Source organism: Rhinopithecus bieti, unplaced genomic scaffold, assembly GCF_001698545.2.
Source record: "Rhinopithecus bieti isolate Rb0 unplaced genomic scaffold, ASM169854v2 scaffold_15296, whole genome shotgun sequence".
In the NCBI taxonomy this organism is placed as follows: Eukaryota; Metazoa; Chordata; class Mammalia; order Primates; family Cercopithecidae; genus Rhinopithecus; species Rhinopithecus bieti.
The window spans coordinates 662,994-676,485 of NW_016809075.1; the positions used below are offsets into that span (position 1 = coordinate 662,994).

General features: G+C 42.9%; 1 protein-coding gene across 1 annotated transcript; it reads left to right on the forward strand.

The window, feature by feature from the left end:
* Nucleotides 1-1,355: 1,355 nt before the first annotated feature.
* Nucleotides 1,356-3,895, forward strand: LOC108539582 (ankyrin repeat and death domain-containing protein 1A-like; the record flags this gene model as incomplete). The annotated part of the gene is made up of 2 exons (XM_017888394.1): nucleotides 1,356-1,409; nucleotides 3,809-3,895. Coding segments are annotated over 2 exons (141 nt in total), but the record flags the coding sequence as incomplete, so codon positions are not given.
* Between the last annotated feature and the right edge of the window lie 9,597 nt (nucleotides 3,896-13,492).

Below are 13,492 nucleotides of genomic sequence, written 5' to 3' on the forward strand. Positions count from 1 at the left end.
TGAGGAGGCGCTGGGGCTGAGGAGGCGTTGGCCTGGAGCAGAGGGATGGGGTATCCTCTTCAAGACAAATCAGGCATCATTCGGGGTTAGATTTTTCTTCCCTTGAGTCCTTTGGGCAGCTGGCTTTTTCACTTGTTTCCCTTTCTTCATTTTCACTCTATTATTATTTTTTTTCGTTTGGAATACACACGCAACTTTCTCCTAGGGGTATTTTATTTTCTCCATGGTTTAAACATTTAGAGAAAAATAAAAGGAGAGAAAGTGAAATGAGATGTTTTTCCACACATACATTTTTTTTTTAATTGAGAGTAACATACAATCCATAAGATGTACATTAGTGGTGTGTGTGTGTTTTGTTTTTAGTTTTCTATTCTGGTTTCAACTTAACAGATGGGTTCTTGGCTGGGTCCTGACAGGATACCTGCCGTGCCCTGCCTCAGGTGATCGTGGCCTACCTTTTCACCCCAGCTGATGTCAGGGAACAGATGTTGCAGGAATAACCTGAAAACATGTTGCTGCAGCTGCACCAGGTATCTCTGTCCACCATACAGGGCACCATGCATTTTTAAAACATGCACAAGCTTGGAAGCATGAGGAATTAGCACACCATGGAGCAACCCTTGACTAATAGAGAAAGGGAGAAAGTGGATACTGGGGTAAATACCCCTTTCTTGTGTGTCCCAAGCAGACCATCCTGAGGTGCATGCTGCACAGCTTTTCAGTCGGACCCCATTGGGATCAAGCTCCAGTTTCCCAAAGGGATGATGGGCTCACGAACTTAATGACTACCCTCTTGGATTGACTCCCACTCCTTGCCTATTATCCTCTCTCCCCTCAGTCCTTGGCACCTGTTCTTTGGAATCACTTCCTTAAATTAACTACCTGAATGCAGGCCCTTCTCTCAGGCTCACACTTTTGGGGAAAACCCAGGTTAAGACAAAGAATACCAGAAGTGGGCCTCAAAAGAAGAATCTTGAGATGGGATTTTGGAATTGGATCAGAGGGCAGTAAAAACTCTACTGCTGATAGTAAAGTGGTAATTAACTCTGGCATGAAAGAGCATCATGAGTACTAAAACTCTCACAGGTGGAACTGGGATGAAGCATGGGTGGTATGAGAAGCATTTGCTTATGGGCAGCGGGAGCCCTTCAATGGTACGGGCAATGGTAAATTTTTTTTTTTTTTTTTTTTTTTTGAGACAGAGTTTCGCTCTTGTTGCTCAGGTTGGAGTGCAATGGCGTGATCTTGGCTCACGGCAACCTCTGCCTCCCAGGTTCAAGCAATTGTCCTGCCTAAGCCTCCCAAAGTAGCTGGGATTACAGGCGCCTGCCACCACACACAGCTAATTTTTTGTATTTTTAGTAGAGATGGGGTTTCACCACGTTGGCCAGGATGGTCTTGAACTCCTAACCTCAGGTGGTCCACCCACCTCGGCCTTCCAAAGTGCTGGGATTACAGGTGTGAGCCACTGAGCCCGGCCAGGCAATGGTAATTTTAAGAATTATGGAGTTATCCAGCTTTTGTTAAGGGCTTTAGATACTTTGAAAAAAAAGAAAAAAAGAGAAAAAAGAGGCTCAAGTTATCCAACTAATAACTTCGGGACATCCTAGGAATGTAAAAATGTCTCCTTGGCAGTGTTGAAGCTGGGAGATAATACTTGTCTCCTATGGCCAGAGAGCAGGCTGTGCTGAAATCCAGACCCTGGATTTGATAAGAAGGGTAGCAGAGTCACACAGACTGAACGCACAGCTTCGATGTTTTCCTGTGCCACAGTTAGAGTCCTAATAGAGAAAGAGTGGGATCTAGAGACCCAGAATGGGGAGGTTTGGGAAGATGAGCCTGAGAACTTGGGACACTCCAAATCCTCTTAACCTTCAAACTAATAAAACATTCCCTTTCCCTGTCTGGGAAAAAGCAGTCACCTCTCACCTGGAAACAATGATAAGACCTCACCTGAGGCAGGTACTTTGTACCATGATGCTTATCTTCCTCCAGAACACCTTGCCTCTCCCTTCACTCCAAACCAAAAACTAGAGTCAGTTTAAGCACAGCCTAAGTGAGGAAATACTATCCCTGCCATGGGAGGAAATAATATACACAACCTCATACTACCAGAGCTCCCCATGTGTGCTGGCAGGGACTGAGGGAGCACATGGGAGAGGATCTTGGAAGTTGAATGTAAGACTGAATAAGGAGAAATTCTACTGACATCAGAGCAATGTCCCATGCATCTGATTTGACACCCTGGTGCAGTCACCTGGAACTAGTCCTGATCTACTGCTGGGATAGCTCCTTGAAGTTTGGGACAATGATAAGACTAAAATGCAATAGAGATGCACCAGACTGTCTTGCAGAATATGGAGGAGAGCAATGGAAGGCTCAGAAAAGTGGAAATGTTCAAAGTGGATTTGTTATGTAAAATGGGAGAACCCACCACAGGACTGTGTTCCCCCAAAGGGCCTAGAGGGCACACCTTTCACAAAGGCACTAAGTGAGGAGGCACCAGCCTGCACCATTTTCACAGACCTTGTAAAGCCTGAGGGCCCTTGGCACTGTGCCTGTAGCCTAGTGGGAAGATGGCCTTGTCTATAAAATGCTCTGAAGGCCTCTTTAAGGCAGGATCACGGGAGACCATCTCTTGTGATTCTTAAGCTAATATCTTTTAACAAAAGAATTTCAAATGTCATAGAATTTACACATTAAAAACTTATATTCTCGGAACCTTCAACAAGTGAAAATGTAGCATGATTGTTGTTTTCTCCGTGTGTTGTAAACTTGACTGTCTTTAGAACTAAATAGAGGGCTCTCAGATGCAGAAGAGAACATAGTCATCAACAGAGAAAAGAGAAGAAGCTTTTGAAGCAATGAATGCCATGACAATTTCAAAACTGGAACAAGCCAGCAACTTCACAAAGTCTTTAAGATCAAGCCAAACCAAAATATCAGCCATCTCATATAACACCAGGAATTGTTGTGGGCATCTGACAGAGCACACAGCCCTTTGAAAATCTTGTGTGCACCTGCCTTTCCTCTGACTCTCTCTGCCTAAAGAAAGTTTAGGGTCCCATACGTCCTCCTCCTGCTTGACAATATCTGTGAGTTCATGAGTTCTTAATCCTTTGTCACTGGGACATAGGGCATCCCAATCAGTAGTTCTGGAACACAACTAGTATAGAATGAATCATAGAATTTTAAGAAAATGTAAGGTTCTGGACCAAAACCCTGGAGATTCTGCCATGGTGGGTTTGAGGGCATCTCCAAGCAATTTCAATGATCACACAGATTTGAGAACTGAGCCTCTCAATCCTTGACTATAAAGTTGATTAATTTTATAAATATATTAATTAATGTTATAAATTTATGTTACATGCACACACAATTTGCAGGAGGGAAAAGCCAATATATTCAGAATAGGGAATTAGAACAGTTTTTATCTCTCTTAGTCTGAGTTTCACCAAATCCAGAGCCGGAGACAGGGACTTGCACACAGGTAGCTTTGTTAGGAAGTGATCCCAGGAAGCAGGCATGATTGACTAGGAAGAACAGCGCAGAGGGAAAGGGAAGACCTATACTGGCATTCATTTGCAAGCTGATTATCTCTATGAATTTCTGAGGGCCAGTCCCACTGGGGATCCTCTGAGGATCTGTATAAAATCCACCTTGAATATGTCCATCTGAAGAAAACAATATAGGGGCATTTATCCATAGGGTTCTGCCATCCCTGGTCTAGGGTTGCCTCGAAGGGTAATAATACCTTCAAATATCCAAGTGTTTTTGTTTTTGTTTTTTTGGTTTTGAGACAGAGTTTTGCTCTTGTTGCCCAGGCTGGAGTGCAATGGCGCAATCTCGGCTCACCGCAACCTCCGCCTCCCGAGTTCAAGTGATTCTCCTGCCTCAGCCTCCTGTGTAGCTGGGATCACAGGCATGTGCCACCAAACCCAGCTAATTTTTGTATTTTTAGTAGAGACAGGGTTTTACCTTGTTGGCCAGGCTGGTGTCAAACTCCTGACCTCTGGTGATCCGTTCGCCTCGGCCTCCCAAAGTGCTGGGATTACAGGCCACCATACCCAGCTAATTTTGTATTTTTAGTAGAGACAGGGTTTCACTATGTTTGTCAGGCTGGCCTTGAACTCCTGACCTCAGGTGATCCACCTGCCTCGGCCTCCCAAAGTGTTGGGATTACAAGCGTGAGCCACTGCTGTCCAGGTTTTTTAATGTATCAGAATGGCTGGACATCTTCCATCACAGTAGCCAAGAAGTCCCAGGGCAGAAAGCAAGAGAAGTGAGGAATGATTGAAGAAAGGTGTTCTCAGAATATATCTGCATGAGCTGGTTGCTATAGCAATGTTGAAATTAAAAAGGTGGGCCAAGTCTGAGCACAGTAGCTCATGCCTATAGTCCCAGCACTTTGGGAGGCCGAGGCAGGTGTATCGCTTGAGCCCGGGAGTTTGAGACCAGCCTGGACAGCATGGCACAATCCTGTCTGCACACAAAAAAAATAATAATAATACAAAATACAAAATTTAGCCGGGCGTGGTGGCACACACCGGTAGTTCCAGCTACTCCAGAGGCTGAGGTGGGAGAATTGCTTGAGTCTGGGAGGTGGAGGTTGCAATGAACCATTATTGTGCCACTGCACCTAGTGTAGGCAACAGAGTGAGATCCCTTCTAAAAAGGAAAGGAGAGGAGAGGAGAGGAGAGGAGAGGAGAGGCGAGGGGAGGGGAGGGGAGGGGAGGGGAGAGGAAAAAAGGGGAAGGGAAGAGGAAAGGAAGAAAGAAAACAAAAGGAAAGAAAAGAGAAAGAAGGGAAAGGACAGGGAAAAAAGGGGAAGAGAAAAGGAAAGGAAAAGGGAAAGGGAAGGAAGGGGAAGCGGAAGGGAAAGGAGAGAAAAGGTGGTCCAACATGACATGAAGCAGGGCACATAAACTGCCCAGGGCAGTCCACCCCTCACACTGCCCAGCTTTGCTCAAACCCTATGTTAAGTCCAAACTATCACAGAATCTTCAAGGTGGTGGCCAGCTGAAATCTCTATCAAAACCTTAAAATGCAAGCTTCCATGGCAGAGATCCTAGTCCCTGCTGATGCAGCTGATCCTAAAGCCAAATCTGATATTTTTCATCTTCTTTCTGCATCACATGTTTTAGCTTTCCCTCCCCCTCAGCCAACACTGTGGTGAACCCAGGCCATCATGCTCAAAGAATCAGAACCTTGAGTTGCTTTACTGATTTGGGGCTGTGCTTTTTGCCCTTGTCCATTAACAGTTAGCACTGGGCTTTGTAAGCTCTGACAGACACCAAGGGAATTCCTTTAGTTCAAGACATATTCTTTCCTATTCTTGCTATGTGGCAGCAATTCTAGTTCTTCATGATCCCTTGCCGATATGGTCCATCAGCATAAGATGCCTAAACTGATTGGGTAGTAGTCACAGCTTCAGATTTACAGAAATACAGATTACTAGTACCTTTACTGTGTCCCCTGCAGGAAGTTCTTCAGTCCCTCTCACAAGAACCAGGGCAAACAGAGTTTAAGTGTTAAAGGACAAGAAGTAAGAATTCTACAGGTAGGTCACCAGGAGTGTACACAGGAGAGCCAATCCAACTTCTAACTCTTGGTTTCAGGACTTGCATAGTCTAGCTTATAGGAACAAGAGACAGAACATAACAATAAGATAACATTACCACTTGTTCAATGTCCTATGCATTTAAATCATATTTTATGACTTTATAAAATATAAAATCCTTTATAAAGGATTTTATAAACAGGGTCATTATGAACATCAGGCACTTTGAACAGTGCTTCTCAAGACTCTACAGAAATGCTAGAGACCACTGGAAAAAATCATATTGATTCTATAACACAAAAATAAAATCACAAAATCAAAATAAATGTTTAATTCAATGTCTACAAATACAAAAGTGACATGACGCTAATTGTTAAATTTAATATTTATAAAATGTAACTGCATTTGAAAACAATTTGTAGGTTAGATTTTTCTCTCCAAAAGAATTTCTAAATTATGCATGAATTATGGCCATGCACTTACAGCCAATTACAAATAAATAAGTTACAGGTAACAAAATAAGTTATAACTTTAAAATCCAATTACAAAAATTCATAAAATTGTGTGTATGTGTTTAACATGAAATGTGGGTAACTTGTAACATGTACAATTCAGAGTGGTAGTATTTCTAGGGGTTGCAATTTGATCCATAAAATTCTTTTTAATTTGTTTTTATTTGAAACAGAATTTAGCTCTTGTTGCCTAGGCTGGAGTACAATGGCGCAATCTGGGCTCACTGCAACCTCTTGCCTCCCAGGTTCAACTGATTCTCCTGCCTCGGCCTCCTAAAGCAGCTGGGATTATAGGTGTGTGCCACCAAACCCGGCTAATTTTTGTATTTTTAGTAGAGACAGGGTTTCACCATGTTGGCCAGGCTGGTGTCAAACTCCTGACCTCAGGTGATCCGCTCACCTCGGCCTCCCAAAATGCTGGGATTACAGGCCTGAGCCACCACGCCCAGCCCATAAAATTCTTAAATAAGTCTTGTTTATGTAAACCTTGATCTTACCATTTTTGTAATGATGTTATTAATTCTAATTTATACATATGTTGACTTAATATAAAAATATTTTTGAAAGTGTGTTAGACCCATCAATACAAAATCAGAACGCACCTGTTAATACATATTATTAGAATTTCAGTTTTTGATAGAAAGATGTCATTAGTTCTAATTTATACATATGTTGACTTAATATAAAAATATCTTTGAAAGCATCTTAGACTCATCAATATAAAATCAGAACATAGCTGTTAATACATATTATTAGAATTTAAGTTTTAGATAGAAGGAAGAAGGTGTGTAGTAGCACCATAGAGTGACAATAGTTAGCATTAATTTGTCACGTGTTTCAAACTAGCCAAAAGAGGGAAGTTAGAATGTTCCTAACACAAAGAAATAACAAGTGCTTGAAGTGATGGATATCCCAGTTACCCTGATTTGGTCATTACAAATTGTATGCTTTGGTTCAAGACATTCTCCTTGCTATCCTTGCTGTGTGGCAGCAATTCTAGCTCTTCATGATAATCACTCCTGCCAATATGGTCCATCAGCATAAGAAGCCTTATGCAGATCAAAATATCACATGACTCCATACATAAGTATAATTATTATGTATCCATGATAATTAAAACAAAAAAACTGAAATAAAATTTAAGTTTGTTATATTCTTATGTGAAATGGTTGAATAATATATTTTAGTTAATCTTTCTTAGGAAATGCAGTCTAATAGTTATCAAATGAAAGTTCTATCAATGGCAAAATTGGCTGAGGAAGTTTTAACATTGCAGGTGATAATAGTGATTAGAAATTCAAGTCTCTGGACTTCAGTTCAACTCTGAACTGTTAATCCAAATAGGAACAATTGGTCTTGCCTTGTATTATCATAAATTATCATCTTTTTCAGATCACTTCCTAGTTTTCTCAGGAGTAATAGCCAGTTGGGAGTACATTCATTTATAGAAGTATTATGAAAATCTAGTAGTTTGAAAGGTAACAGGTCAACCTGGCTGACTTGTCAGAAATGAATGATGCTTTAAGGGCATCAGTTGTAAAAGGCACGTTGTAAACATGTTGTCCCAAAGATCTGTTTATTAAAGTGCGTGGAAGGATAGCAGTGTTTTCTTTTGGACAGATTTGACACCACTCCTAATTAGAGAAGAAACCAGTACTTTATTTTGTTTAACTGAGGAAGTCACAGTACAGACTCGTCCTTCAGACCAACGGCTTCCTCCTCCTCCTTCCTAACTGAGAATAGTCTCCAGGCTGCACAGCAAAATATCCCCTTTTCTTTCATTCTGTAGAATTTCACAACAGAGTCTCCCTGGCAATGCAGAGGTGCTGTAGTCATTTTTACAAGCAAACCATCCAGAAAGACACCCACAGATGACACAGCACATCTTGGTGTGAAGATTGTGGAAAGGATGGTATTGTTTCAGTACCCTCTTGATGGCTTTTACGCCAATGAATTTCCTGTCTCGGAATCTTCTATGCAAAATCTGACCTTAAATTGGGCTAACTAGTGCCAGCTCAAAACATTGTGGTTTTTCTTGAGTAATATGCACCATTTTTGAAAGTTGGGAAGAAAGACAAGAAAATTTATCATCTGGGGTTTATGGAAACTTTAAACACGCATCTCTTGAGGTCTTCTTTAGGGACTAATAGTCTGAAACCAGTAGCATCATTACTTAACCTTTCTTAAACACCAAGTCAGATGTGTTGTTTCCCTGTTACCCATTGCTGTCTCCAAAAGATGTTCCGGCTTCGTGCTTACGCTCCCCATCTTCATTGTCTGTCCTCACCTCTGCCCTCGCCACTCAGGGAATCTGTTTATGAAGCCATCTGGCTAGTCTCTGAAAGTCACCATGCTGGCGACCCCGATCTCAGCTACCAGCAGCTCACTCTGTGGACAAAGGAAGAGCAGCTTTTTTTTTTAAGTTAGTGAAACCAGCAAGGTTCAATAACTTCTTGGGAAAGCTGGGACTTGATGATAAATGAGAAATAAAAGCAAGTAAAGATTTCTTGTCCAAACTTCTGCATTAATTTTCAAAACTAGAATCTGTCCTCCTTCATTTTAGTACTAATTGCAGAAATCATTCCAAAAAGTGACTGAACCCATTGGCAATGCCCAGTGAGCATGGCATCTTTTAGCGTGTGTTTTAAGAACTTAAAGATCCCACAGTGGATTTCCCCTCACATGTAACTCTGCTGGATTTTAGAACCTTGAGCTTAGCACAAATTTAGAGAAAACATCTCATAAATCCTGGGAAAGCTTGCAAATAAAGGAGCATGTATAATATGTAAGCATTTTGTCAGGGTTTACATTTCAGAAAGGGGGAGTCGCAAAGGAAGGAGGAGAGAGGGCAGAGACCTGAGGATCTCCTGGGTCCAGATTCCAACCTTCCAGGTTGCTGCTTTCAGCACTCTCTTGATGAAACCCAGCCACCCACACAGTCAGAACAGATTTGACGAAGGTTAACCAAGTGTCTTAGGGAACTTCTGTGGCCTGCTAACGGTTGTCTGAAAAAGTGTGCCTGAGGTTTTTCATACCCTGCCGGGAGAGCTGCAGTCAGAACTTCTTGGGGACTGCACAGTGGTCCCCTGGGCTTCAGAGAGCCTTGGGGATTTCCAGGGTGGGGTGATGCATCAGTGATGCTCCTGGCGACACTCCTCCCCACCAAGGTTGTCGGGGACTCTGAAGGGTTCTCCTTCTGTCACGTAAGGAGAGCCCCAAAGCAGCAACTGGGCGGACACCTGTCCTTAGTTCTAGCACTCATTTCATTGTTATTCCCTGCAATAAGTTGAAACAAGAGGGGAGGAAGAAAAGGGAAAGCAGCTCTCAACAGGAAGGTTTACCATTTAGCAGACTCTGACTCTGAACCTCAATGGCCTCATCTTTAAAATGGGGATAGCAACCTATATCACTGGTTACAAGAAGTACAAATATTAGGAAAAGACTCTAAAATGTAAAAGCATAAAGCAAGTGGAAGCGGTCACCACAAGGTTCAGTTCTGACACCAACTAGTTGTGTGATCGAACGGACTGCGAATATAATTGCCAAAGTCCCTTCCGAAAATTCCACCATCCTGTGAAAAGTCAAACAAAAATTAAAAATCACCAATTTCTGTATGGCTAAGGTGGTGCTCATCTCAACAGTATCCTCTGCACACAAACTGTCCATCCTACAAGTTGACCTTGTTCCCCTGGACACACTGGTGTGCCTGTCCCCATGCCTTTGCTCTTTCTGTGCCTTCCCTTCCAGAACTGCCTTCTCTCCTCCTTCCAGCCCTTTGATTGGCATACAACAAAGATTTCTTGAACACATTTTGGGGTTCAGCACTGGGCTAGGCATTGCAGATCTAGAAAGATAAACATGATATAATCAATGTTCCCAAGGTGCTTGGTCCCCAGTAAGGCTGATGGAATTCCAGCAGTAAATATCTAGTGATTATAGTGGGATGAGTGCCTGATGGAGTGGCTGAGAGAATGTGAAGAAAGAAGAGATCCCTTATGGCTGGAGGGAGGGGGAAGCTTCCTGGAGGAGGCAGCAATGGTGTCTTGAAGAGGGTTTCAAGAGACTAGGATGGGCATGAGATGAGGATGAGAGAACAACTGGCTTGACTGGTCCTGCAGGACTAATAGGTCTGACAAAGGATCTGAAAGGACAGTCACAAGGAAGGAAACCAACCTTTGTTGAGCACCTACTATGTGTAAGCACATATATTTTCAGATATCTTTACCATCACCCTCAATAGGTTGTACTATTCCTATTTGTAGGCAGAAAAACAGAGCTTCAAAGAGATTGAGTGACTTGTTTTAGGTCCCAAAGGCTAGGATGTGGCAGGCCCAGGACTTTTCGCCAAGTCTTCCCAACTCCAAAGTCTGTTCACTTTCTCTACACTAAGCTGCCTTCCCAGATCTGAGGCTGGAAAAGGCCGATTATGGCCACATGCTAGAAAGCTAAAGAAATTGGATTTTTCCTTCCTCCTTGCCTAGTTAAATTCTTCCAGGACTGGTTCAAACCCCACCCTTCTCACTAGGCCTTTCCTGAATGTTCCAGGCCCTCTGATATTCCCAAATACTGTTGACAGAGTCCCACTGCCCTATAAAATCCTTACTGGATCATGTGACTCCATCATGAATCCCCAATAAAAATGCAAGTTCTTAAAGAAGAGGAACAGATCATGCCCCAGAATGAGCAGTTATGGAATCCATTCTCTCTTTTTGGAGAGGATATGGAGATCAGCAATGGCTGCGTTCTACCCAGCATGGTCTGCCTGCACTCGTGTTAGAAGGAGTGAGCACTCCCCAATTCCCCAAGGCCTATCAACAGACACTGGCCTTCTCTGAAGTTTCTCTCTGCAAGGAGATCACAAGGAAACATGCATTACAAGAGCAGCCCATGCAACCTGCCACTGAGACACAACTGGACACGCCTAGTTAATCACCCTGGAAATGCATTATGGAATTTTATGGAATGGAACCTAGAGAGCTGCACCTCCCTCCCAGCCTAGAAGGAGACACTGCCACAGGCAGCTCCAGCTCCCACGTGGGAAGACCTGCAGACGGTGCCAAGTCATAGCCTGGGAATTTATTCAGCTTTCCCTGAATTTAGTGCCTAGATGGATGTGTCAAAGGGAGGAAGCAGCCTTACCTGCCCAGTGGTGTGGATTTGATGGCTCTGATCATTTCCAGGCCGTTTAACACTTCCACTCTTGTAATGGTTGATTTTCCAGGTCACAAACTTCATGGGTATACTTATTACTTACAGGATAACTATTGATCATTTAATTGCAAGGTAAATACCATAGAAAAGAATGGGAAAATCACATGGTAAACAATTATAGCCTAAGTACTGGTTATTTTGCAGTCTGCCTGGCTACCAGTCATTTATTTTCTAAGTAAAAAATTTAGTCCTAGAAAATCCCTCATTGGTGTACATGGGAATGCTCAAGAAGTATCTCCTTTTTATTTCATAACTACATCAGCAGTATGTTACATATATCCCTATCTTGTTCTCCCTGAACTCTCACATGACCATTTTCTTTCCATAGTACATTTCTTAATGTAGTGAGTGGAGGAAGGCCAGATTTAGGACATACAAACCTAGTAAAGAATAGCCGTCCTATTACTTACAAGTGGTGCTACCTTGAGCAAGATGCTTACACTGTCCAAGCCTTAGTTTTTCACCTGTCAGATGGTATGAAAATACCTACTTCATATGAACATTGTTAGCAGTAAGACCATTTATGTAATGCCTCTGGCACATAGTAATAATGACTATAAGTACCTATATGGTGCTTAATCCATGCCAGCCATTGTTTTAAGCACTCTGTGGTACCTCCATCAAAGAGTAATAATTATCATCACCATTTCATGGGTAGCAAACTGAGGCACAGAGAGGTTAGATACCTCGCCTGAGGCCAACAGCTAACGGGCAGTAGAACAGGGATTCAAACCCAGGAAGGCAGACTTCAGAGTCCATGCCCTTAACCGCTACACTAGCCTGTGCCAGTAGAGAGAGGGCACAAGCTGTTTACACTTTGAAGGCACTGTGAGATGATGTGGATTCACCAGAGAAGTGAGAGGGTCAGATGTTGGGTTTAGAGGCTATGGTAGGCAGCCATTAAGATAGTCCCCAAGGATCCCCACCTCCTGGTATTTATGTCCTTGTGTAGTCTCCTCCCCTTTAGTGTGCACTGGACCTGGTGAATCTAAAAATTTGAATACAGCAAAAGTGATGGGCTATGTCTACCAAGGTTAGGTTGCAAGAAGATTGTGGTTTCCACCTTGTGCAGCCTGTCTCACACGCCCTTGCTCACTCTGAAGAGAGCCACCTGCCATGTTGTGAGCAGCCCTGTGCAGGGTCCCACGTGGCAGGAAACTCAGCTCTCTGGTGAACAGCCAGCAAAAGCCTGAGATTTGCCAACAGTCACTCTAGGGGGCTTGGAAGCAGATGCTCCCTAAGTCAAGCCTTGAGAGAATTGCAGCCAGCATTATTGACAGCACCAACCTCAGCCCAAAGTTTTAAATGCCAAGAAGCTGAGCAAATAAAGGGTTTCTCCAGCACTTTCAGAACCTTCATCAGCAAAATTGCTGAAGATAAATTTAATAAAGGAAAACAGAAAAGGAAGGAGATAGGTTTATCTGTTTGTTGCTTTTGATTTCTTAATGAGGACCACTCATGTCTCCGACAGCATGGGTTAGTGAGTGAAGCTCTGTCTGCATCAGCAGGAATAAGACCTGGGTCCTGTCTCACCCTCACTCTGCTCCCTAACTCCGCCCTCAATAGGGGTATAACATCTGTAAACCCTCTGAACCCTCTGAGCCTCAGTTGTCCCATCTGTAAAAAGGGATACCACTTAGTCTGCCTTGGTAAACAAGGCCAGATCATCTTTCAAGGATTCTTCTTGTTCTGAAAGGCACAGCTCTCTGTGACCTTATTCAGACTGAGTATTGACAGCTCTATCACTGTGGTTTTCCAGCTTTTTGGTCTCAGGACCTCTTTCTAGAAATTCTAGAATTTCTGAAGATCCGAAAGAGCTTTCATTTATAGAGTGAGTTTTATATACATATATACACATACATATCAGTATTTTCTGTATTAAAAACTAAAACAGAAATTGGCTGGGCACTGTGGCTCATGCCTGTAATCCCTGCACTTTGGGATGCCAAGATGGGCAGATCACCTGAGGTCAGGAGTTCAAGACCAGGCTGACCAACACAGAGAAATCCTGTCTCTACTAAAAATACAAAATTAGCTGGGCGTGGTGGCACATGCCTGTAATCCCAGCTACTTGGGAGGCTGAGGCAGGAGAATCGCTTGAACCCAGGAGGTGGAGGTTGGGGTGAGCTGAGATGGCACTATTCCACTACAGCCTGGGCAACAAGAGCAAAAAAAGTCTGTCTCAAAAAAGAAAAAAAAGAAAGAAAG